Source organism: Heterocephalus glaber, unplaced genomic scaffold (genome assembly GCF_053883595.1).
Source record: "Heterocephalus glaber isolate CG9 unplaced genomic scaffold, H.glaber_assembly_v1.0 deba00000818, whole genome shotgun sequence".
Classification (NCBI taxonomy): Eukaryota; Metazoa; Chordata; class Mammalia; order Rodentia; family Bathyergidae; genus Heterocephalus; species Heterocephalus glaber.
The window spans coordinates 13,103,550-13,129,032 of NW_028258164.1; the positions used below are offsets into that span (position 1 = coordinate 13,103,550).

Consider the following 25,483-nt stretch of genomic DNA (forward strand, 5'->3'; position numbering starts at 1 on the left):
TTTCAAGGAGAGAGCTGTCATGTTCATGGGACATTCGATCCAGAGGTCTGCAGATGAGGGTGCTGAGTGTGATGTCTTGGGAGACGTGGAAAGAACCAGTTGGGTAGAGAGGTGCAGATAGGATGAAGATGGAGCAGCTGAGACAGCATGGGGCAAATGATGCTAAGCGACTCTTAGGCTTCCTGTGCAGGGGACAGAGGAGGAGGAGGCACTGAAGAGTTATCAGAGTAGCTTTGATCAAGAGTGCCCCCTATGCAGCCATGCGTTGGGAGCCCCTCCAAGGTGTTCTTTGGGTCACCTGGATGGAGTATCTGTTAGTAGAGCTGCACTAAAGGTGATTAAAGTTACTCTTATCTGGCTAGGTGGGTAGCATTTGGGGGGGGGGGGTACTGAGGATCGAACTTGGGGCCTTGCACTTTAGAGGCAGGCAGCAGAACCACTGAGCTAAATCCCTGGCCCCTAGGTGGGTAGCATTTAAACTATCCATCTCACCTTCCAAAATCATACAGAAAATATGTGATTTTTTTGAAATTAAAATGCATTTAATTCTAGTCAAGATATATTGAAGATCTACTAGCTTAAAATATGGGCTCAATCCCTAATCAACATTTACCTCCAGCTCTTTTTCATCTTCCTAAACTGAGACTGTCCTCATTAAATGGTAACTCCTCACCTCCTTTCCACCTAGTCCCTGGCAATCACTGTTCCACTTTCTGTCCCTGTAAATTTATTGACTACCTAGGGACCTCATATGAGTGGATTGGTGCACTCATTGGTTTCACTTAATAATGACCTTAAGGTTCGTCCATCTGTAGCCCAAGTCAGAATGTCCTTTTTAGAGGTTGAGTAATATTCCATTTCCTTCAGACTTTTAAAGTCATTGGGCTTTTATATTAAAACATCAAATGTCACTTATGAAAAATTTAATGCCAGATCTATTCTCATATGTATTTTCTCTCTGGAAGTGTTTATACTTGCTTTTCTAAAATGTTTTGGGGATGTGTGTAGAAGTAGGTCTTTTTTAATTTATGTTGGACATTCAGTGTGACCTTTCAGTCAGATTAGTGACTTTTCAGCTCTGAGAAGTTTTCTCTTGTAATTCTATTTTTATAACATTTCCTCTCCTGCTCCTCATTTTTTTCTACTTTCTTTCTGGAACTACTGTTTGACAGATGATGCATCATTGTTTTTTATCTCTTAACCTTTTACTTCATATTTTTCACATTTTTATCTAGAGTTGCTTGACCTTTCTAATTTGTATTTTAACAATTTTATATTTAATTTTCAAGAATACTTTCTACTCCTAAAAGCAGCCTTAATTTAAAAAAAATGTATGCACCATATGCTGGAATTTTGCTGAGACTATATTGGAAGTTTATTTGGGTGTAATATCTTCAGTATTATTCCTAACATTTGTCCATTTGGTGCTGTCTGATTTTGGACATGGGGTGATCTGCGGCTGGTTTCTCGTAGTCACAAGTGAAGGATCAGATTGATTAATAGTCAGTGGAAGCCAGCATGTGTCCCCTGAAGTACCAGGTCTCTTTATGCCAGGACCTGTCCTTTGCAGGACAAGCCCCTTCACACAGGTGGACTCAGAGAGGTGCCCTGGCAAGGAGCAGTCAGGCAGGGCAGGGCCTCATGGACCAGGCACTATGCTGCACTGTCAGCAGCCTGGCTGGACTCCAGGTTGTCTTCAGGGAGGTGGCTAATTTCCTTCAGAGATAGGCTCTGGTCTCAGCTTTGGGCTCGCTGGTGCTGCTACCTCTCTTTCAGGGCTCATGGGGTGGCAAAAGAGTGGCAGTGTTTAAATGCAGCCCTTCGAACTGTACTTCATAACCAGCTTTTACTCCCGCTTGGTGTCCCTGATGGATTCAGAGTCCCTCTGGATTGCTGGCCTCCTGTGGGGAGTCAGATGTGGTTGCCCACTCAGTTAGGCCTCAGTGCCCTCCCAGCCCATCGCTCCCTGAGAACCTCATCTAAAGCTGAGGTACTGCTGGCCTCCTCATTCTTTGTGGCTTTGGGGATGAGGTCCCTTCTGGCCTTACTTTCATTTCAATGAAATTCTAGGAGGGGAGGAGAGTAAATGTATGCTGAGTCAAAATTCAAACAGAAAGCTCATCCTGATCACTTATTTTTGTCATTTTATCATAATGTATTTTTGTTGTATCTAAAACATCTTTTTTGAGTGAAGTTAGATAATAACAAATTGTTGCATTTTCAACTCTGCACTACTTAGCCCAAATTTAGTTGCTGAGCAGGATGTAAAGATGAGTAGTTTACAGTTCTCATCCCCAAAGAACAAAATTTTTAGTTAAGGAGATGTTGACAAAATGGAACAATTAGGAAAAAAAATAGTATTAATAATAGCTATACTCAATATATTGTATATGCCAGACATGGTGGCGCACGCCTGTAATCCCAGCACTTGGGAGGATGAGGCAGGAGGATCACCAAAAGTTTGAGGCCAACCTGGGCTACACAGTGAGTTCAAGTCCAGCCTGAACTGCATAGCTCCTCAGCCTGACCCTGCTCTGACTCCCACTCCCCAAGCCCACGCCCACCCTCCAGCCACACTGGAGGAGCTGCTGTCTGTCTGTCTGTGCCTGCCCTGTAACATACCCTGCTTTGGTCATGTCACCTCCACTTAGAATGTCCTTGCCGTTTTAAGGGCCAGTTCCAAGGCACCTCTCACAAAGACTTCCTTAGCATCCTACATCTAAGGTAATTGTTCACTGAGTTCTTCTATCCCTTTACTTAACATATCTTAAGCTACACACAGTTTCCCTCTGTATTCAAGTCCCTTAGCAGCCTTGGTCCAGGACCTCTGAACCATCTCCAGAGACTCCAGAGGGTCAGTGAGGACAGCATTACTTCCATAAAGCATCAGGAACTGGGCATGGTGGCGTAGGCCTGTAATCCCAGCACTTGGGAGGCTGAGGCAGGAGGATTGCTGTGAGTTCGAGGCCAGCCTGGGCTACATAGTGAGTTCAAGTTCAGCCTGAACTACAGAGTGAGACCCTGTCTCAAAAAATAAACCCACAAAAACCTGAAAACATAAAGCATCAGGACATCATTTACCCTTTCACTGACAGCATTTGCACTGATTGACCCAAAGCAGTGGTCGCCAAAACTGCTGCTACTCAGTACACGTCAAGGGAGTAGCAATGAATTCATGTTCTTCACCATTGTGTACTTGCAGTAAAGGAGAAAAGACACTTGCATTTAATAGGAAAGTCTTGATGAAACCAGTTGTGCTGGTACACGCCTGTAATCCCACCACTGGAAGGCTGAGACAAGAGAATTGCAAGTTTGAACCCAGTCTGGGCACCTTAGTGACTTAACAAGACCCTGTCTCAAATAATAAAAACAAAAAAAGGCCGAGGAGGTAGCTCAATGTAAAGGCTCAGGGTTCAATCCCCAGCACCTCCCCTCAGAAGGTCTTGATTAAGCAGCAAATACACATGTTGACCCTTGAGTCTCTGTCTTTTGAGTTTTCTGTGTGATGATGTGAGAAACACATAACACCTTGCACTGCCTGCCTCAGCCAGCTGACAGTTGTCTTTCAGAGAAGCACTGCGCCAGTTCTTTGAGTTGTAAGATGAACTAATCCCCGCCCCCAGGACAACATTTTTACCTGAAAATAATAACTAACACATTTGAAAATGGTCAAAGTTCATCTAAGGAATATAATTAACAGTAATTATTGCCAATGATAATATTGAACTTTCAAACAGAAATTAGAATTTTTAAAAACTTGAATCTACTACCAGCAGTTTAACAGTTTCTTAAAACTTAGTCTTTTTGCTGGGTGTGATGGCACACACCTGTAATCCCAGAACTTGGGAGGTTGAGAGGTGGGAGGATTGCTGTGAGTTCAAAACCAACCTGAACATAGCAAGTCCCTGTCTTAACCAAAAAATAAATAAATAAATAAAATGAAGTCTTTCCTGATGAGATAAGTGGTGATTTTAGTGAATATCATTTTTAAATAATTTTGAAATATGTCAAATTGAGACAATCTGCCCAACTCAGAGAATAAATATTTTCCAAATAAGTGGCACAGATTGTTACAAAATCACACATAGGTATAAGGTCATTTAAAGTGCAACATAAAACTGGTGTGGTGGCACAGGCCTATAATGCCAGTGCTCTGGAAGGCAAAGTAGGAGGATCACAAGTTGGAGCCCACTATGGGCAAATTAGCGATTTTTTTTCAAGGAAATGATTTATTTTTCGATCCCGAGTACCAAAAAAAAAAAAAAGTCTGGAAATGATTTATTTTATTAGTACATGTGTGTAGTACTTAATGTTTACATTCCTTGTGGGAACTTGGTACATGTACATCACACATCTTAATTCCTTTTTCATCCCTTTTCTCTTCCCTCTCTCCCCCTCCACCTATCAATTGATTATCGATTGATCCCCTTTTATTTTTTTGTACATGTTTGCAGTACATAATGTTTAGGTTCCATGTGTGGAGCTGGTACATGTACATAGCACATCTTAATTCCTTTCCATCCCTTATCCCCTCACACCCCATCTCTTGATCCCTTTTCCACTTTGAGAATGACCTGTTTCCCTACTTCCTATTATCTTTTATTTTGCTTCAAGGCAATGATTTGAAATTTGGATTATCTCAGAAAATCTAGGCCATTTAATTTCAACATTTGGTCTCTCTCTCTCTCTCTCTCTCTGTATATATATATATATATATACATACATATATATATATATACACAAAATATATATATTTTCACACAAACCCATGTGTGTATACACACATGTACACACAGATGCACATATATGCATACACGTGTATATACATGCATATGTGTGTGCACATGTGTGTATGTATATATTGCATGATATGTATATAACTGCATATACATGCATGTCCAGGTAAATATGTGTGCATGTGAGTGTGTCCAGTAAAAAAGAAATGCATCATATCCTACTGTCTCAATTCTGACCTTTTCTTTTTTTGATACGGGGATCGAACTCAGGACCTTGCACTTTCGAGGCAGGCGTAGTGCCACTGAGCTAAATGCCCAGCCCAATTCTGACCTTTTTAAAATACACAGACCACCCAGTTAGAATTAAGGCATTTGGGCAAGGTGAGGTGGTTTATTTACTCTTCCACCTAAGAGAGCACTGGAGCACTGGAGCCTGCCTGGGCCCCTGGGGTTTCCAGCAGAGCAAGAGTGAACTGGGAAATTAGCTTCTCAGAGAAGGCAGTGACCAGGCAAGAGGAGAGGCAGCCAGAGCACACACAGCAAAGATGAGCTGGAGAGCCAAGCAGAGAGGAACTGAGGGAGATGTGAGCACAAATTAGCAATTTAGCAAGACCCTGTCTCAAAATAAAAATATAGCTTAAGTGTGAAGCCCTGGGGTTCAGTCATCAGTCCCAGTCAGACAATCAGAATAGGCCTATAGATTTCAGGATAAAAGGTATCAGAGGTGGGCATGGTGGCACATGCCTGCAATCTCGGCTAGTTGGGAAGCTGAGGCAGGAGGATTGCAAATTTGAGGCAAGTCTGGGGATTTAGCAAGACCTAGTCTCAAAATTTAAAAAGAAAATAATAAGAAGAGCTGGGTATGTAGCTTGGCACTCCCTAGGTTCAATCTGCAGTACTGCCAAAAACAAAAAGTATGAAAAGATCACTTGATACTGTGTCAGATTAGCAATTAAGACACTAAAACTTGTTAAATTTTGGTGTGGAATTAAGGAAGAAAATATACATAGATATCTGAGAAGGCTTTTAAATATTCCCACCCTTTTTTAGCTTCATGTTTATGTGAGGTCAGATTTTCTTCATATGCATCAACTCAAACGATGTATCATAATAAATAAAGAAACAGAGAAAAAAAGAAACAGATATATGAATCCAGTTGTCTTCTTTTCATCCAGATTTTAAAGAGGTTTGCAAAAAATGTAAAACAATACCATTAACATTTTGCTTTGTAAGATAATATTATGAATAATAACTTTACGTTAAATTGTAATGCATTTGAGGGCCTGGGATGTAGCTCAGTGATGCTGCACCTGCCTGGCAAGTGCAGGGTCCTGAGTTTGATCTCTAGTACCAAAAAAAAAAAAAAAGTGAATTGTAATGCACTTGCTATTTTATTTTATTTTTTTTCTTTTGGTACCAGAAATTGAACTCAGAGACTCTTGCTTGCCAGGCAGGCACTATACCACTGAACTACATCCCCAGTCCCATGTGTTTGCTATTTTAAAATGAATGCATAAATATTTTTAAAATTTTGTTTTTCTAAAGTAGTAAATATCAGTAGATAAATAAATGATCGCTATTTGGGGCTCTATGTAATGTTTAAGAGGTTAAAGGATCTAAGATCAAAAGGTTTGAGAAATGCTGTGCTGGGATTACAGTTTTTTCTCTAATGGCCAGTGTCATGGCCCCTATCCCCTGGTAGATTTTTTTTTTTTTTTTTGAGATAGGGTCTCACTATGTAGTTTATGCTGACTTTGTCCTTACTGTGTAATGGAGGCTGGACTTGAACTTGTGTCAGTCCTCCTGACTCACCCTCTGGGTGCTAGAGTTACAGGCATGTAGCACCACGTCTGGCTAAAATGTTCCTTTTCTACCAGTCACCTTTACTATAGTTGCAAGTTTTTCTAAGTTCTGACTTACACCTCTGTCCTATCCCTTGCTTTCCTTTTCTCCAAAGCTGCCCTCTTCCTCCTCTTCTAATCTGTCTTGATTGCTTGCTTAACCTACCACACAGCTCTTGTCCTGGGACTTTCCTTCCCCTGTCCTTTGTTGCAGTCATTGAGTCTCAGGTCCCAGGATTCCTTCTTCACTCACTTGCTTTGCTGAGGAGCCTCCTCATGAGACTTCCCAGGGTGCATGGGCACATACCTACTGAGTCCTTGCATGTTTGAAATAATTTTCATTCAGTACAGGATTGGTATTTTTAGCTACTTTTAAGAGTTTGTGAAAATACTTCTGCCTCAGAAGTTTTGGGACATTGCTTCATTATCTTTAAGCACACAGTATTGATGTGTAATCTTATTTTTGTTCCTTTGTAGGTAAACTTTCTCTGGAAGTTTCTGGAATCTTTTTTTTGGTACCGGGGATCGAATGGAATTTTGTTTTTATACTTAGTAACATGAAATATAGCGGTATGTTTAAGTATAGATGTTTTTCTTTATTGTATTGTGCATGCAGTATACCCTGGAAATTTGTGTTCTCTTAGGAAACTCTTTTATTTCTTATTTTGTTTTTGCGGGTTTTTTGGTACCGGGGATCGAACTCGGGACCTTGCACTTTCGAGGCAGGTGCCGGAACCACTAAGCTAAATCCCCGGCCCTTATTTCTTATTTTTTAAAAATGCTTTCTTCATTTTTTCTCACTTTCTTATTAGTTAGATATTGAAGTTCCTGGACTGAATCTTTATCTTTTTGCTCTATACTATATTCTGAGAGATTGTCATGACTTTATTTTCTAGTCCTTTTACTGAATATTTTTTACTTTTGGAAAAAAATGTACACACATATACATATGTATGCACACATATATACATATACATTACACACACACACACATATATATATAGTTATCAATAGTCTCTTCTCATTTGTCCCTTTTCTGTAGCTTTATAGGTGTTTGTACTTTATAGGTGTACTGTCTTCTGAAATATTTATGGGAACACTAATTGAAGGGTGTTTTTTTTTAAGGCTTTTTAAAACGTAATAATTCTGTTCACTATTTCTGTGTACCACTATGGTAATTTTTCCCTCCTTTTGTTCTATTTTTTTCTTGTTTATATCACAGGCTTTTTCTAAGTGAACACTGATATCAGCAGTTAGTTCATACATAAGAACCAGACTGTAAAACTGCTGGGGAAGGAGAGGAGGGAGAGCGAGGCAGGATGATGGCTAACCTAGTGCCAGGGTGAGGAAGGCTTCATCCCTCCGTGCGCCCACACTGGGAACCTCAGTGTCTCCTTAGTGTTGACATTGTGCTTATTTGCAGAGGAACCTCCTGATTTTTATTGAAGGCGAAGTGCCTTGCTGTAGAGCAGTCTGTGCCTACGACTTCCCTCATGTAAAACTTAGACTGAACCAGACAGAAGTCATAATTGTCCTCTGAACACACTCCATGGTTTTCCTTGTTAAATGTTTCCCCCATTCTCATGAGTACTAGTCAGAGTCTTGTCCCAACTCTTTTAGGGTCACCCCAGCTCCATTATGAGTGTCGTTAATGTGTATGCAGTCCTGTGCCCCTTTGGGGCAGAAACCTTTTCTTTTTCTTTTCTTTTTGGTATTAGGATTCTTTTTGGTATTTGGGATTGAACCCAAGACATTTTCACTAAGCTATATCCCAAGCCCCTAAAAAAATTTTTTTTTTATTTGGACAGGGTCTTATTAGTCAGTAGGTTGCCCAGGTGGGACTCAAGCTTGGGATTTTCCTGCCTCAGCCTCCCAGAGAGCTGGGATTACAGGCCTGTGCCACCATGCCTGGCCCAGAAACCATATTTTTATAATCTTGGTGCCTAGGGAGAACCTTATACGTAGTGGATGCTCAGAATGTTTTATGTGAATTAAATATCAAATTGCAGTTGTTCCTAACTTATTTGTGATTGTTTACAAATAATGGCCTCCATTCTCCCATAATTTGTAGCTTAGAGTTTATCTTTTTTCCCCATGAAAACGCTGAGCTCATGGAGGCTGGGCCATGTTGTTTTTCCTGTATCCTTTCACTACTTCACATAGTTTTTTGCAACTAAATGGACACTTGATTTTTTGAGGGAGGGGCCTGAGTTGGCAGTGGCAGGTGAAGGTCCCATCTTGGTCCCCTGAGGGAGAGAGGGGCTCTTCTTGGGTGCTGCTCTACCTTCACAGCTCTCCTGCATACCTCAGATTTCTGGCCCTCCTCCTTGCCTTCTTGCTCTGCCTTTTTGCTGCTTTTCCTCTCTGCTACTCCACCTCCTCCTCCTGCCAGGTGTGGTGAGCTGTACCAGCACCAGAGTATAGGACTACCTTGTTGAACCCCAGTGCCTCAGTGAGATGAGTCAGTGGATGTCCAAGGCTAGACCTGTGGAAGTGTCCCCCATGGGAAGTCTGGCCACAACACTCATCCTTAAGTTTTTTGGGGGGTTTTTTTTTGGTACTGGGGATTGAACTTGGGACCTTGAGCTTGCAAGGCAGGCACTAGAACCACTGAGCTAAATCCCCGGCCCCCATCCTTAAGTTTTATGTGCGTTCATTTTGAGGGCTGGTTGTGAGCCTGGTATAATTGCACCTGCCTGGTTTCTACCTTAGCAAGGAGGAAATGAGAAATACTCCTGTAAAGAAAATAGACAGTAAGAAAGCCAGAACTTATTTTTATGCGGTGTCAGCTCACTGTCCAATGTGAACATGTCACATTTTCTCCTGGCAGAGATAGTGAGCCGAGAAATTCTCAATGTGAGTTAATAGAAAATGTTAATTGCTGAAGGATAAGGATGTGAACGTCATAAATCTTGTCATCAGACTCTGAAGCTGAACATAGAAGTAGCAGAATGAGTACATTAAGTTACAAAATCAACTCAAGTGCCTGTTCAGTACAGAACAAACTCACCAAGAAAAAGGTCAGCTGTACTTGAAGAGCCAAGAGGAGAATTAGAGAAAACTAAAGACTAGGAGAAATGAACTGCAGGTATTAACTCCACAAAAAAGTGGAACTGTTAAAAGCTCAAATACATTAAAAATTAGAGGGCTGGGGATTTAGCTCAGTGATTTTGCCGCCTGCTGCGCAAGTGCAAGGACCGGAGTTCGATCCTAGGTACCAAAAAAAAAAAAAGAATTAGAAACTCCAGTAAGAGAACAAAATACCTTTTTCTTTCTTTCTTTCTTTCTTTCTTTTTTTTTGTGGTACTGGGAATGGAACTCAGGACCTTGCGCTTTCGAGGCAAGCGATGGAACCACTGAGCTAAATCCCTGGCCCTCAAAATACCTTTTAAAATCAGTAAATTGTGTAAAACTGAACAAGAAATACATTGGCCATTAAAGAACTTATTATTCAAGCTATGGTAGGTGCAGTGGAACATGCCTATAATGTCAGCATTAAGGGAGACTGAGGGAGAAGATCATTAGTAAAGCCCTGTATCAGAATCAAAAATGATGGGGGCACATAGTGAGTTCAAGGCCAGCCTGGACTACACGGTGAGACCCTGTCTCAAAAATAAAATAAAATAAAATATCCTTTGTAAAATGTTGTTCTGAGGGGCTGGGGATTTAGCTCAGTGGTTCCAGCACCTGCCTCGAAAGCGCAGGGTCCCAAGTTCGATCCCCAGTACCAAAAAAAGAAATTGCTGACCGATGGCTCCCAAGGCAGGCAGCTCACCAAGGAGCAGAGCAGAGCATCTGGGAAGCAGCACTGCAGGCTCCGCTCCAATGTGGAGGGTGCTGGGGAGCTAGAAGAAACCAAGATTTGGACCAAATCTCAGAAGACAGAAATGGTCCCTCCACCTTTAGAACAAATAAGGACTCTGCCTTCTTACTGAGATATCAGCACACATCTCTGGCTCTGCCTGAAGGAGTTTGCAGAGGCAAAATGTGACAGAAACAAAATGACAGTCACCTAAAAACGAACCTGATGGTTCATCTCCAGCACTCCAACAGCATCAGTGCTCTCAGCAGGGAAGGAATCCAACATATCCTAACGGATCATATCCCTTTTGAGTGGCAAAGGAAGGACAGAACCCTGGATGCCTGGCCTTACTCTCTGTGATCTCACAGCAAATTGCCTCCGCTTGGCTGGTAGCAGAATGCAGCTCTGCACATCATTACCTGCCTTAAAGAAAAAAAAAAAGCTGGATAAAGAAGATGTGGTTTTTTAATACAATGGAGTACTACTCAGCCATAAAGAATGAGAAACTAGAGACATTTATAGCTAAATGGGTGCATATTGAGGACATCCTCTTAAGTGAAATAAATAGGACACATATGTCTAAATACTGAAGTTTCTCTAGTGTGAGAAACTGAAAGTGTAAATAAGGATGAAAATGATTAAAATGAATAAGTGATAATTTGAAATAGGAAGAAAAGGTCCAAAGGGGTAGGGGAAGTGGGAGGGGAAGGGGAAAGGAAAGAAGGGAAAGGAAAAATTATGAGAAAAGGAAAAAAATGGAAACAAAGTCTTTATAAATAGGGAAGGGAGCACAGGGAATGGGGAAAAAATAAGAACCAGGATACGTCATGTAAGGTACAAGTACCCAATGATAAATGTAAATGTATTGTATACCCAAAAAGTACCAATAAAAGAATTTAAGGGCTGGGGATTTAGCTCAGTGGTTTCGCCGCCTGCTGCGCAAGCGCAAGGACCCAAGTTTGATCCCCGGTACAAAAAAAAAAAAGAATTTAAGCAAAAAGAGAGAGAGAGAGAGAAAGTGATGGGGGTGTAGTTCAGTATGACAGCCTTGGTTTCAATCCAAGTACCAAAAAAACAAAACCCTTAAACATTCAAACTAGACGTAACAGATCAAACTTGATGCAGGAAGATCTAGGAGTGAGCTACAGACTGAAAGTGGATAGGATGGATCTCAGTGATGTTCACAAATGAGCTCTGAATGTTGCTTAATGCTCTAATAGGAAAGGACCTTGCACAGTGGTCCCTATGGCCCCAGCTACTGTGGAAGTTGAGGCTGGAGTAATGTGTGAGCCCGGGAGTTTGGGGCCACCTGGGCAACACAGAAAGATCTCTCTCTTTTTTTTTTTTTAGTTTAGGATCATTTTTCACAGTTTTTTATGTACTTGTAGTTGATTCCAAATGTTTGGTAGCAGTGATTACAAGCCTCGAAGTATTCTGTGAGAAGAACATTCATGCTGGAACCATAGAATTAATTTCTGTGAGTCTTTTTTAAAAGTCTGTTTTTGGGGCCGGGGATTTAGCTCAGTGGTTCGGGCGCCTGCTGTGCAATCACGAGGTCCTCAGTTCGATCCCCAGTACTAAAAAAAAGTCTGTTTTTAACTTTTGTCTTCAAGAGCTATCTTCTTGTTCTTGTTCTTCTGGCCAGTGACCTTTTTCCATTTATCTTTATCTTGCTCTAAGAAATATCTTGGAGTTGTGCTAATACTTTCCCTTTCCAATGGTTTTTTAATCATCTTTTTCTTTTGTTTGCTTAGTAGTTTCTTAAAACCTTTATGTATTCTGGTACAGGACAACCGGCCTGCTGTATAACATTGGCGACACTTCACAATAATGGTTTATCATCTTCAGTGAAAAATGTAACAACTCTTCCCTTATGTCCTGCTCTTCCAGTTCGACCTATTCTATGGATATATTCCACTAAGCTGGTTGGAAAATTGTAATTGATCACCAAGTTCACACCTTTAAAATCAGTCCCTCTTGCAAGCAAGGCTGCGCAAAAAACCCAGATTTTTCCTGCTCTGAAGCTGTGGACTGTGTTATCTCTCTGTTCTTGTGTTCTTTCTACATGAATGATATCCACATTATTACTTTCATATATGAGCTCATGAAAAAGTTCTTTAGCCCTTTCAATGGACTGGACAAAAACAAGAACAGCTGGATTGAAAACCTTTTTAACAAGTTCTCTCATGGCCAGAAGTTTTCCAGTCTCAGACCCAACAAAGAGAAGCTCCTTGTTCTACAGTCTCTACTGCAGAATTCCTTGCATCAATGGATACAGTGATGACATTGTCCAGGTTGAGTTTGCACCACTGTTCAACATCATATGCAAAAGTTGCACTGAACATATCTCTTCTGACCTGGTGAGATGTGCAAGCCAAGAAAATGGAAGCCAGCTGGTCTCTAAATCCAGTTTTGCCATCTTCAAACAATTTGTCTGATTTGTCTGTGACCAGCCACTCAACACTTGTTAAGTCTATTCCTGGTGGATCTTGCTTTAATAAATAAATCAGTCGATTTGGAGTAGTCAGAAACTTCAAACTTCTGAGATGATTTAGGTCCAAATTTCTTGGCTGCCTCTGCTGCTTTGTGGATCATGTGTATTCTAAAGCCTGTTCCCTCAGAGATTTTAATTAACTCTAGGTGAATCTGGCTGGCAAGTTCTTGTGTTGGGGATATAATCAGCACTCTGAAGCCTTTATTTGTGAGCTGTTTCAGCTGCATTAAAATGGGAATACTAAAAGCCAAAGTCTTCCCAGATCCTGTAGGAGCAGAAGCCAGAAGTTCCCAACCATGCAGCATAACTGGAATGGCTTGCATTTGGATTGGTGTCGGCATTTGGAAGCCTGCATCTAGAATGTTTTGAAGCAGTTAAGAATTAATTTTATATTCCTGGTCAAGTGAAATGTAGCAGTTGGATCAGGAAGATCAGTTCTTTGGATGTGAATTTTGTGTTTATTCCGGAAGAAGTTTATCTTTTCCTTTCAGAGATGTTCCAACTTCCCTGGAATTAGTTTATTTTCTCCTTTAACTTTTTTATCTTTAATCTTTGCTTCCACAGATGACATCCACTGTATAGTAGTACCTTCTTCTTGAGAAGTAATTTCTGAAATCAACTTCTTTCTCTTTTTCTTGTTTGGGCCCCCTCTTTCTTTCAGTTAGGCTCTTCTTTTTTCTCTTCATTTTGGAGCTCCTGCTGCGTTTGTGTCGCACCACACTCACCTGGGACAGACTTTGTTTCCAAAGAAGTCCAGACTCTGCAGCATCTCTGAAGAATCAGAGCCATATTTCCTTTTTCCTATCTGGAAACAAGCTGCATCGGCTGAGAAGCGTTTCACGTCAAATTTGGCCCCAGCGCCAAGGTGGCAAAACAAATCATGGACATCCATTTTTACCCAGAAATCCTCGCGCCCCAAAGCGCCTGTGCAGACGGCTTCCTCCCACCACGCCCGCACGCCTGCCCGAGCCTAGTAATATCTCTTTGAAGAAAAAAAAAAAAAAAAAAAGAGGGCCAGGGATTTAGCTCAGTGGCGCCGCACCTGGCTGTCAAGCTCAAGGTCCTGAGTTCGATCCCCTGGTACTGCAAATGGAAAAAAAAAAAGATTATTAATTAATATGTAAAAGAATAAAGATATCAGAAACGTGGTTTTACAAAATGAAAAGCTAGACTTTGAGAATACTTTGGCAGATTTAGGGAAAGTGATATCTGGAAGCAATCTGAAAATAATTGGAGTGAAGAGAAATTGTGGGCTTCTCAGATGGCATAAGAGCAGGCCAGGCCAGAAGGGAACTTCCGGGCATTAGGTTAAAACTCAAACAACAAATTGTGAGCCCTGAAAATGCAAAGAAATGAAAATTCGGATCTGAAATAGCAAATTAGTAGTTTGTAGATCCAAGTAACCTCACTTGACAAAGAATAAATTGCTGAATTCAAACGTACTGAAGGAAACAATGAAAGGTTGAAACGGAGCACCCACATTGAAGAAGGGCAGGGAGAAGCAGCAACGACCCTGAGAGAGAAGCAGACTTGGTGGCTGAAAGAAAAGCGGAGAAAAAACATAAAGAGAAATAGCAGTGAGCTGTAGTTCCCTAGAAAGAGAAAATCTCTCATGAAAACTAACTGAAGGACTGCAAGAGAAAGCAGATGTCTCAGTGGTTGGCAGGGAGGAACTGGAGACAAAGTCAGACATTAAATAGACACAGTGTTTCATTTGAAGAAAATGTAAGGGTAGCCTGTGATCCCCCCTGGACCTTCTTTCTCCAACAGAGGTTCAAAATGAAAAACAGACCTGTTTGAAAGTAAAAAGGGAGATGAATTCAAAAGATTCTGCCCAAAGAGTACTCAGAATCCCAAGGAAGGTCAAAAGGGGCGTTTACAGGTCTTTAAAACGAAAAACGGAACCCAATCGATAAGGATTTCTGTGGTCCTTGGGGCTGTGGAGACATCAAAAAACTTTCCTATTTCCAGGTCCAGTGGATCAGAACACGAGAACAACTATTGGGAATTCCCTCCATGGATATTTCCCTCACCAAACCAGATTTCTTCAGAAACTAAGGATTAGCAAAGAAAAGCAGCCAGGCACAATGGCACATGCCTGTACCCCCAACATTTGGGAAGCTGAGGCAGGAGGATCATGAGTTTGAGGCCAGCCTGGGTTACATGGTGAGTTTAAGGCTAGCCTGAATTACAGAGTGGGACTGTGTCTCAAAAAACAAACAAACAGGGCCAGGGACTTAGCTTAGTAGTTCCACCGCCTGCCTCGCAAGTGCAAGGTCCCGAGTTCAATCCCCGGTACCAAAAAAAACCAACAAAAAACCAAACAAACAATAAAAAAGGTGAAATGAGGAAACTCAGTAAAACTTAACATGTGGCATTGAGTTTCTGTCTGCAAAGTGCTTGAATGTACCTCAAGAAAGGTGCCACCTACATGCTGTATTGTATGAGTGTGGAATTTAAGGCTATACTAATGACAAGTGGACAGTAAATGAAAGTTTCAGAGCTATTCAGAACATTAATGACCCTCTGACAATGTAAAAAAGCAATAAAGGAACTAATTGGGGGGGGAGATTTATTGAATTTGTTGCAATGGGGAGGACTAACTCATGTGATTGTGATTTTAGGTGCCTGTGGCATTTGATGATGTCTCCATCTACTTTTCCACTCCAGAGTGGGAAAAATTAGAAGAATGGCAAAAGGAACTTTACACGAATATCATGAAGGGCAACTACGAGTCTCTTATCTCCATGGGTGAGGCTGAGTTGGCACCTGCAGCCCCAAGAGGCCTCAGAGTCCCTCTTTCCCCAGTGTCCTCCTTCCCATTCTATCCTCAAGCACTTCAGTCTTGTTCTAAGCCCCGGAGGCTAATCCATACTAAGTGGAAATCAGAATTTCTCCTTTTGCCAAACGATGGGACAGAGAGTAGAGTTCAGGGTTCCAAGTGTGCCCGCTGGTTCCCTGGGTGACCTTCACATTGAAAGGGGATTGACTGCCCCCAGGAGGCACAGTGTCACTTGTTACTCCAGGAAAGGAACCCACAGGCAGAGCCAGCCTAGCATGTGCCTTTCTCACGTCTTGTCTCCTTCAGCTGCTTTCCTTAGTTGGACGTAGATGGATGGGGAGAAGTGATATAGAATCTGAAAGAAACTCCCTGGGACTACAGAGCTCAGCCTTGAAAGCAATTAGTTGTCATGCTCATTTGTCTCTCTGTCATACCTACTGTCCTTTTTCCTCTCCTCAGATTATGCCATGAGTCAACCTGATGTCTTATCTCAGATTCAACCAGAAGGAGAGCATAATACAGAGGACCAGGCAGGCCCAGAGGAGAGTGACATTCCAGCAGTCCCCAGTGAAGGTAAGTGAGAGACAGAGCATCTACTCCTCATCTCCCTTTCCTGTTTCCTGGTGGAGAAGGGGGCGCAGGGTGAAGTAAGTGAGGCCCAGGGGCTTCCAGAGCCATTTAATGCTAAAGCACCTAAGACTTTGGACATTTAAATAGAAGGGGAGATCACCTTGTCCTGTGCCTTCAACCATCAATACTACATATCCCAGGGTTATTAAATATGTTCCCTGATAAAAGTACTGAGACCTAGCAGTTTAGAAAAATAAGTGTGTGCTTACATGACAGGAAGCAGTCATGCCCACCTGGAATGAAGTGGTTGGAGGGAAGGCATGCCTGGCCCTCCTGGAGGGCAGAAGGTCCTAGACATCTGTCTGGTGCTCTAGGGTGCACTTAGCCAGTGGCCCTGGATCTGCAACCCCCCAACCCCGCAACCTGGGAAATGTGGATGTGCCCAGGTCTGCAGAGCACTGCAGAAAGATTGCTAGCCAAAGTCTAGCTGTGTTCTTTCACATCTCACCTTGCTATCAGAAAATTATCGTATGCTTTTTGCTGGATAGAAACTCAGACATCACTATCAGAAAGTATTCCCTAGACCTCACTGTTAGATCAGCTTCTATTATGGCCTCATACACTGTTAATTTTTCTATTACACAAATTTCAGTCAGACAAGTTGAAGTAATTACAGTGAACATGTAGCTATTCAGCACTAGATTCTACCACTAACATTTTTCAACTTCTTTATCACATGTGTAGTCATTTCTGCATCCCTTTTTCCCATCCAGCCATTAGTCAGTCTATCAACCAACTTACCTACCTACCTCCCTTGTTCCTTCCCTTTCTTCCTTCCTCCCTCCCTCCCTTCCTTTTTTTTTTTGTTTTTTTAGAGTGCTAGAGATTGAACCCAGGGCCTTGCACATTCTAGGCAAGTACTGTACCACTGAGCCACATTCCCAATCCTTTTTGTTTTGATTTTGAGACAGGATCTCACTAAGTTGTCCAGCCAAACCTCAAGCCTGTGATCCTCCTCCTGGCTCAGCCTCCCAAGTAGCTGGGTTTATAGGGAAGCAACCACTATACTCAGCTAATCTATCTTTCTCTTTTCTTCTCTTTTCTTTTTTTTCTTTCTTTTTTGAGTCAGGGTCTCACTGTGTAGCCCAGGTTGGCCTTGAACTCCTAGTGATCCTCCTGGCTCAGCCTCCCAAGTGCTGGGATTACAGCCATGTACTACCATGCCGAACATTTATCCTATTTCTGATGTATTATAAAATTAGTAGAGACATCAGTACATTTTCTTCTAAATAGTTCAACATGAATATAATATAACCTAGGGTTCAATATTTGTTTCTTTTTTGGTACCGGGGATCAAACTTGGGTCCTTGTGCTTGCGAGGCCGGCAACAGAACCACTGAGCTAAATCCCCGGCCCAGTCTACATTATTAATTGGTATTTCCCTCAGCTGTTATAATTAAATACCTGAATATCATTTTATTTTTGGAGGATGGGTAAAAAAGATACAGATAATTTGCTTTTATAATGATGTATCAAAGTTTCATTTAGCTATAGTCTAGTGAATTTATTTTTACTTTAGTTTTTAAACTTCATTTCTGGGTAGTCAACCTATATATTTTATACTGAAATGAACAAATAATGTGTTTGATTGATTTAATACTCTGGTTTTATTCTTGCATCAATGATTATGAACCTAGATATTTATTGAAACTTGAGAATAGGATTCATATAACTTGGGCCAATCAATATGTAACATTTTTAAAAGCTTAGAGGATTCAGTGCATGGTCTCCTTGGACCTAGAGATAACATTTATTAACGCAAAGGGATACAAAGCAACATCAGCAAAGGGGAAAGCCCTGTAGAGGAAATCAGAGACAAGCTTCCCAGGGTCCTCTCCCAGGGGACCTTGTGTCTCCAGCAGTGACCTGTGACAACATGTACAAAACACTGTCTACCAGAGCAGCTCATTGGACACCCAATGTCCATGGTTTTTGTTGGTGGCTGTCACACAGGCACCCTTTGCCTAGGACAGATCCAGATTCCAGACTCCCAAAAGGACCAGCAGTGGTCTGCATAAACCACTCTGTTTGGCAAATAGTTGAGGCACTGTTAGCCACTCTTATTGTTTAGGGACTATGTTACATTGATATAGTGAACGGGTCTGCAGCCAAGGACAAACCTGCAACAGACCCTCTAGAGTAGGCATTCTCAGGCCTATTTTGCCTGTTTTGAGTTTTCCTTCTTCTGACAGAGTAGAGGAGTAGCCCTGGTTCCTTGCAGAGGACTATAGTATTTAACACTGTTGATCATTAAGACATGTAAAAGACTGTCCTGCACAAATAGTAGGTGGAGGAAACATTCTAGGCCATGTGAGTGATAGGATTTTAAACATATCTTTTTGATATTTATTTAACTGTTTAAATCTCTTCATCTTATTCTAATATAACATTTTGTTTGCTTTTTCTTCTTGAGCAAGCAGCTTCTCTAACAGTGTCATATTTGTTTTAAGAAATTTTAATATACCTTGTAATTTGTTGTTAGACTAATGTATCTGTGTTAGAATACTGACATACTTGTAGAAACCTTAATTTTCTAAAATGCATTTGGATTTTATCCATTTTTCTTTTCTTTCTTTCTTCTTTTTTGTTTTTGAGACAGGATCTCATGTAGTTCAGGCTGACCTTGTGTGATAATTTTCCTGCCTCAGCCTCCTGAGTTCTGGGATCACAAGCATGCATCATCTTGCCCGGCTATTATCCTTGTTATAAAATTAGGCCCATAATGTATTATTGTGTTAGTTTATTTTGAGCTTTAGCAAGAATTGCTGTGTACTAATTAAATGAAAGCATACACTTGGGGATAGTACTGGTATGATGTAGCACCCCCCTTATGTCTAAATACCCTGGAATTAATTTTACAGTTTACCTCCATTAGTATCATCAGAACCCAATGAAGGGAGAGAAATAATAATCCCCTCTTGGAGAAACTCACTGATTCCTGGTGTTTTAAATAAAAATGTCATATAGTTAGTGGCCAATAGAAGTGACTGGAAAAAAAAAGTGACTGGAGAATATAGAAAAATACGAACATGAGAGTTTCTGAAATTCTTCTTTAAATCTATTGCTAGGGTCAAACTGCAGTCCAGGTGAATGTATGTGGTCCTTATTTGGCTACTGCCAGTTTTAATACTGAACTCCCAATTTTCTAGAATTTACTTTTGGAGAAAATATTTACCCAGATGTTCAAGTGGAATAATTACTGCAAGTCCATTATCTAGCTCTTCCACTTCAGAAGGCATGGACTCAAGCCAAGATTCTAGAATAACCTGGAAGGAGAATAAACTTACTTCTAAAGCTTGAAGTCCTGGAGATGTCTTTGACCAGTGCTGCCTCACGTTCATTGCTATTGGCCCATGTTTATCTCTGGTCACTTTAGTTCAGCAAGGCCATCTTTTCCTAAAGAAAATAAATGATTAGTGTGTATCCTAATTTATGCTAATTCTAGTTTAACCTATTTGTGAACAGGGATCATGAAACTTACAGGTTTTAACTTACTACAAAATAACACATTTGGCTGTTACAGTCCCACACCTGTTTTATAAAGGTTTTTTTTTAAAAGAAAAAGTGTCTGTATTTTTAACAATGGTAGTTTCACATCTCAAATATTTTTAGTATCTTCTTAAGAAGCCAGATCTCAACATACTGTGCCTCAATTTAGTTTAAAAGCCCTTTGCGTAAATCCCAGAAACTCGAGTTTCTGGCCCCTTTTCAGAAAGCATGATCCGTATCAGATTAAAATGCACAAAATCAGATTAATTTAATTAGATTCAGACTTAAAATAACATTCAACCAATATAGACATAAAAGTTTATATTTTGTTGTGATTAGTCTTTCTACTTTTAACCACTGTCAAACACAAAACCTTAGCACTGACTCAGTTCCTCTTACCTGATCAGTATGCAGTTTTTCTGGCTTTCTCCAAAGCCTGCTGCTTGCACGATCCAATGATTTTACTTTCATTTTGTGCTGCTATAAGTACACACATCAGCCTGTGAAGAATAATGTGCGGTGCCACTGTGATGACCTGGCAGCAGGTGTGGTCACCAGAAGTTGTCTGCACCAGGCCCTGCTGGTCATCTGGTGGCCAGGCCTCCTCTTCCCTATTTCCTTTCTCTGGGATGCTCACATTCCACACCCAGTCATACCATCGTGCCAGCTTGTGACAGACACCAGCCAATTCTACACATTCTATGATAGCACTTTAATAAAATAAATCCTTGGTTCTGTTGATCTATTAAATGACCACCAGAACTGTCTGACTTTTGACTTCACCACTCACAAAGAAGGGAGCTGAGCATAGTGGCACACACTTGTATTCCCAACTGCTTGGGTGGCTGCGGTGGGTTTGTGCTTCAGTGGGTTTGGCCCAGGATTTTGAGAGACAGACTCTGATTCAAAAATTTTAAAAAAGATGAAGGAGGCAAGGAGAGAGGAGGAAGGGAGGAGGAAGAGAAGAAGAAAGGTTAGCTTTTTGACGTGTCCCAAGTTCAGTATACAGGACTGATATTTAGCCAGTGCACTCTAGTAACAACAGCTGCTTATATTTCTAGAGCAATGGCTTGTTTAGCTCATCATAATTTTTATGGTTGGCTGCTAACTATATTGTAACTAAAGACTAGAAAGAATCCAAGTGTCCATCAGTCAGAGACTTTTGAATAAACAATGGTGCAGCTATGTACTACACCTGCAAAAGGGACCAGAAAGGTCTCTATGAACTGCTATGGAGAGATCTCCAGAATAAAATGTTAAGAATCAAAGTATAGCAAGGTCCCAAGTTCAGTCCCCAACCAAAAGAAAAAGAATCAAAGTATAGAATTGTTTATGTAGTATGGTGTATTATGTTAAGGAAAGTATGACTCTGTACATATTTGTTTATGTGTTCACAAAGAAACAATGGAAGATTAAAAGAAAAACCAACCAGAATGGCTACCTCTATATGGGAAGAAAGGAAGTAGAGATGGGAGCAAGACATTTCTGAATATACCTTATTTTAGTTTTTATATTAGAAACCTGTAAATATTTTATATAATTAACAAAAATTTAAAAATCAAACATACTAAAATAACTAAATGTAAAAAAAAATAGAAGGAAAAATGGAAACAAAGCTTTTGTACATGTGGAGGCAAGGGGGCTTTCGGGGGGGAAGGGGAAAAAAGAGGCAGATGTATTATGTACAGGTGCAGATTTCCTATGATGAATGTTATTATGTATGCCTAGAATGTACCAATAAATGCTTTACTATTAAAAAAATAAAATAGAATAACTAAACTTATATACAGATTTATTTCAAATTATTTTAAAACACAGTATTTTAATTGTATGTCCCTAGAGAGACATGACCTGAAGACTAAAACAATCATAGAAAACTTTGAGTTCATATTTTTGTTAATACTATTAGTATTATCTTGAAACATATATTCAGGTTAAGCAAAGATTATGTTAATGTCATTAGAAACTAAGACTTTCAGGGTTAAGAAAGATACTTAGTTTAAGATGAAAAGATTTAATTTAAATGCAGTAATCTTACATATGAAACAAATATTAATAGGGACTCATGACATTTGCTTCTCCTGAGAAGTCTGTATCTCATAGCTTTATCCACCGACAGGGCCTAGAAGCAGTGGGAACTGATTGACAGTGGCAGCCTTATCGCTAAACCCTTGTCTGAGGGATCCCTACTTCTGAGCTTGGAGAGGAAGTGCACCGATGAGCCTGGGGTGGTTTGTCCTGCCAGAAATGAAGGAAGCGGGGCCTATGGGGCTGTGTGAGCAGCACAGAGAGCTACCTGCAGGCCAAAGAAGGGATAGCGGCACCTTAAAGAGAGCAGTGACTCAATGGATAGAAGCTAATCATATAGATTCCATTCTGTGAATTTGCAGTTACAGTGAAAAAGCAGAAACACTGGAATCACATTTGGTGGTGGGGGGGTGGTGGTATCGGGGATCAAACTCTGGACCTTGCACTTGCAAGGCAGGCACCAGAACCACTGAGCTAAATCCTGGGCCCTGGAATCACATCTGAAGGTTTCTAAAGCACTAACTCATTGTTCAGAAAACTGTGAAAGAAAAACAGTTAATGGCCGGGGATTTAGCTCAGTGGTTCTGGCGCCTGCCTCGCAAGCACAAGGTTCTGAGTTTGATGCCTGGTACCAAAAAATAAAAAAGAAAAGCAGTTAAGCATGTACGATAATCAGGTTTCTGATAAATGGAATTTTATCCTTTGGTTGTCAGGAGCTCTTCTGCATAGCCCATAGCCCCTCCCCTTTTTCTGTGTGTGTGTGTAAACAAAGGTAAGGCTGGGCTGTGTGTAGGACACTTGAGCTTGTGTGCAGCTCACGGTAGCAATAGGAAAGGCTGTCTGCTGTCTGGAGACAAAGCCTGGACTTTCCCCATTCCACGTAACAGGCAATCTTGGGCCCTAGTCTTATCCAGCCTCTTCCTCTGCTCTGGCCATGCTCTTAGACTCCAGCACTTCTAGCTGATTTAAGAAGCATGGAGCAGAGCAGGAAGTTCTGTTCATATGCTGCGAAAAAACCCATAACCTGCCTGCAAGGCTTTTTTGAGAAATAACTTTGAAGAGCTTGAATTTACCGTCAGGACCTTGCCAGCTTGTCTGCAGAGGCCACAGAAGGTTGTCTAGGTCTAGACTAGAAGAGCAAGCACATGAGGCGAGCGTGTGTGCGTGGAAAGCATTCAAAGCTGGTGCTTTCTTCTTTCACAAATAATCCCAAGCCCTGAAGAACTTGCAGATGCTATTTTCACTCCATCCAGAGTTCGGGAAACAATGACCCATATCATTTAATAAGCAAAGGTAATATGATCTCTGGGAAAGAGCCCAGAATTGGGAATCCAAAGTGTGCTGTGTTTAAACTGACCTAACTCTGTACTTCTCAGAATGTACTTGTCTTTTACTGAACATTTTAAAAACCAAAACCTCTTTTAGTTAGTCTTGTTTCTTTGTTTTTTTCTGATGTATTTTGAAGCAAATGTTTGATACTATGATATTTCACTGTAAATACTTCCTTATTGGAGATTTATTGCATATATATATATATTATTTATATATATATATCTTTTTTTTTTTTTGGTACTGGGGATCGAACTTGGGACCTTGTGCTTTAGAAGGCAGGTGGCAGATCCACTGAGCTAAATCCCTGGCCCCAATTGGAGATTTATTTAACCTTTTTTGGGCTCTCCACTTAAAGGGAAAAAATAATGCTTGCTCCATTATTTCATAAAGGAGAGAAAAAAGTAAAAATATTGTTACTATAAGAGTGGTACCAGCTCGTCATGGTGACGCATACCTGTGATCCTAGGACTCTGGGGGGCTGAGGTAGAAGGATCACACATTCTGCCTGGGCAACTTAGCAAAGAAATGAGAATGTGTCTTAAAATAAAAAAGGCTGGGGATGTTGCTCAGTGTGAAGGCCTTAGTACCTAGTACTGAACAGTCCCTAGTACCACAAAACAAACATAAAAAACTACCAAAATGAAAATTACTATTGATTCTAGGTTATTTCAAGGTGTCATCTCCAAAATAAAAATTGCGATTTGTTTTTAAATGAGCTGACTAAAAATGAGACTCAAGGTAGGATTAGTTAGAAATAATTTTTACCTTCTCATTCAGATCCCTGAAGGCCATTTTCTTTATCCCCCACAAACAGAACCTGGACTTTCAACATCAGATATTCTGTCTTGGATCAAGCAGGAGGAGGAGCCTCAGGTTGGGCCACCCCAGGAGGCTAAGGAGAGTGAGGTGTACAAAGGCACCTATCCTGGTGAGTGACAGCCTGAAGAGCTGCTCTGCCCAGACCCAGCCCACACCAGGAGGGACTCAGGCACCTGGCACAGGGTCTGGAGGCGAGGAAGGGGTGGGGGAAAGAGGCATGGTCACCTAATTTAGCAATGAAACTATGAGGCCTCTAAGATAAATTACAAGTGAGAAAACACACTCTTAAATGCAAAGACAGATTAAAATACAGTAGTTGGGGCTGGGGTCATAGCTCAGTGGTAACATGTACTTAGCTTGCATAAGGGCCCTGGTTCAATCCCCAGCACAACATCAACAAAAACAAGCAAATTCAAATTGTTAGGGGAGGAAAACTAAGTGCTGATAGATAGACCAAAAGTACGAGGCTGAAGAAAGACAGAAGAACATCTGCAGATCACTTAGAAAAGATAGACCAGAAATGGGGAGTGGGCTGGGGAGATGCCAGTGCAGATAAAATGTCGCTGGAGAGGCACAATTGAGGATGTTAAGAGCCTTCAGTTAAGGGACAAATGATGAGGGGGGAAGAAACAGAAGTAGTTTCCTTGTAAGATATTTAGCACCATCTGCATTTTGCCACTTGAATAAAAAAAAAATCTCAAGGTCATAAGGGGCCCAACTGTTCATACAACTTAATACAATCTGTTTTTAATACCTTCTGTGCTCTGTTTTCCTTTATACTTTGGGAAGTACAAATGAAAGCTAAAACAGTTTCTGCCCTTCCAGAAGCTTCCCCTGGGGACACACAGCAGTGCTAGGCATGCCCACTGTGATGAGCTGAGGATGCGTAGGGTGGATGTATAAATAAAATAAGCAAGAAGCAAAGAAATGTGTCCCTTCTAGCTTAGGTTTTCAGAGGAGGAAGAAAGATGTGAAGACAGGGAAAGAGAAGATGCATTCTACAGAAGAGAGAACCCAGCTGGCCATGTAATCCCAGCACTCAGGAAGCCTGTGACAGGAAGATTGCAAGTTTGAGGCTAGCCTGGGCCAGTTAGCAAGATCCCATCTCAAAAAATACAAAAGGCCAAGGATGTAGGTCAGTGCAAAGGCTCTGGATTTAATCCCCAGTACTAGAGGAAAAAAACCCAAAAATAGAATGAGCAAAGATGTAAAAGTAGAAATGTGTGCTTTGTCTTCAGGAAAAGTAAAGAGACAGTTGGTCATACTGAAGAATCTATCCAGTAGGACAGAGGGAAACAGGAGTCAGTAGGTGACTTTGGCTTTATCACAATAAGTGACAGAGAAAAAGCAGGGGTAAAGCACAATGAAAGCAAAGCAGGGTAGCCCAATGCCAAGGCTTTTCTTTCCCAAACAGGGAGCAGCATCAAAGAGGCACAAGCTTAAACTCCCCAGTGATTTGCTGCAGGGAGTACACATTTCTTGATTAGTGTCCGGGTTACAGGGAGTCCCTTGTCTGAGCAGTCAGGAATA

At 41.0% G+C, this 25,483-nt stretch overlaps 1 protein-coding gene and 1 pseudogene across 3 annotated transcripts in view; one reads left to right on the plus strand and one right to left on the minus strand.

Annotated features, from left to right (window-relative positions):
- The window catches only part of Znf398 (zinc finger protein 398), a 42,389-nt gene that overhangs the window by 6,484 nt on the left and 10,422 nt on the right, over positions 1 to 25,483 (plus strand). For 2 of the 3 annotated variants that reach the window (XM_004860460.3, XM_087207652.1), the window contains exons 3-5: positions 15,498 to 15,624; positions 16,115 to 16,228; positions 23,949 to 24,062. In XM_004860460.3, coding sequence (XP_004860517.1) covers positions 15,498 to 15,624; positions 16,115 to 16,228; positions 23,949 to 24,062 — 355 coding nt within the window. Of the gene's footprint in view, positions 1 to 13,807; positions 15,040 to 15,497; positions 15,625 to 16,114; positions 16,229 to 23,948; positions 24,063 to 25,483 lie in introns of those variants that run through there. The other variant, XM_087207651.1, reaches the window with a different exon arrangement.
- On the minus strand, positions 11,788 to 13,808 carry LOC101699405 (putative ATP-dependent RNA helicase DDX52 pseudogene; annotated as a pseudogene).